Source organism: Eimeria mitis, genomic scaffold, assembly GCF_000499745.2.
Source record: "Eimeria mitis Houghton genomic scaffold, Emh_scaff3021, whole genome shotgun sequence".
Classification (NCBI taxonomy): domain Eukaryota; phylum Apicomplexa; class Conoidasida; order Eucoccidiorida; family Eimeriidae; genus Eimeria; species Eimeria mitis.
In genome coordinates, this window is record NW_013571367.1 from 392 (window position 1) to 668 (window position 277).

The following is a 277-nucleotide window of genomic DNA, read 5'->3' on the forward strand; positions in this document are numbered from 1 at the left end:
GCAGCAGCAACAGCAGCAGCAGCAGCAGCAAACCTGCGAGACAGCGCCAGGAAGGTAAGAGCTATCGGTTAGGAGGAGGGGGCGTTTGCTGCTGCGGATGTCGTAGAGACCAATGGTCCCCGCCTGGCTGCCGCAGGCTACCAACCTGCTGCTGCTGCTGCTGCTGCTGCTGCTGTTGCTGCTGCTGCTGCTGCTGCTGCTCCGCATAGCAGCAATCGAGGAGATAACCCCCTTCTGCACAACAGAGCCTTTGCTGCGTCGCGTCCCCAACTGCCAC

General features: G+C 61.7%; 1 protein-coding gene across 1 annotated transcript in view; it reads right to left on the minus strand.

Annotated features, from left to right (window-relative positions):
- Positions 1 to 61: 61 nt before the first annotated feature.
- Positions 62 to 277, minus strand: part of EMH_0061480 (uncharacterized protein) — a gene marked incomplete at both ends in the record, with an annotated part of 4,512 nt that continues 4,296 nt past the window's right edge. Inside the window, one exon of the mRNA XM_013497931.1 lies at positions 62 to 196. Within this exon, the coding sequence (XP_013353385.1) occupies positions 62 to 196 (135 nt within the window). The remainder of the gene's footprint in view (positions 197 to 277) is intronic.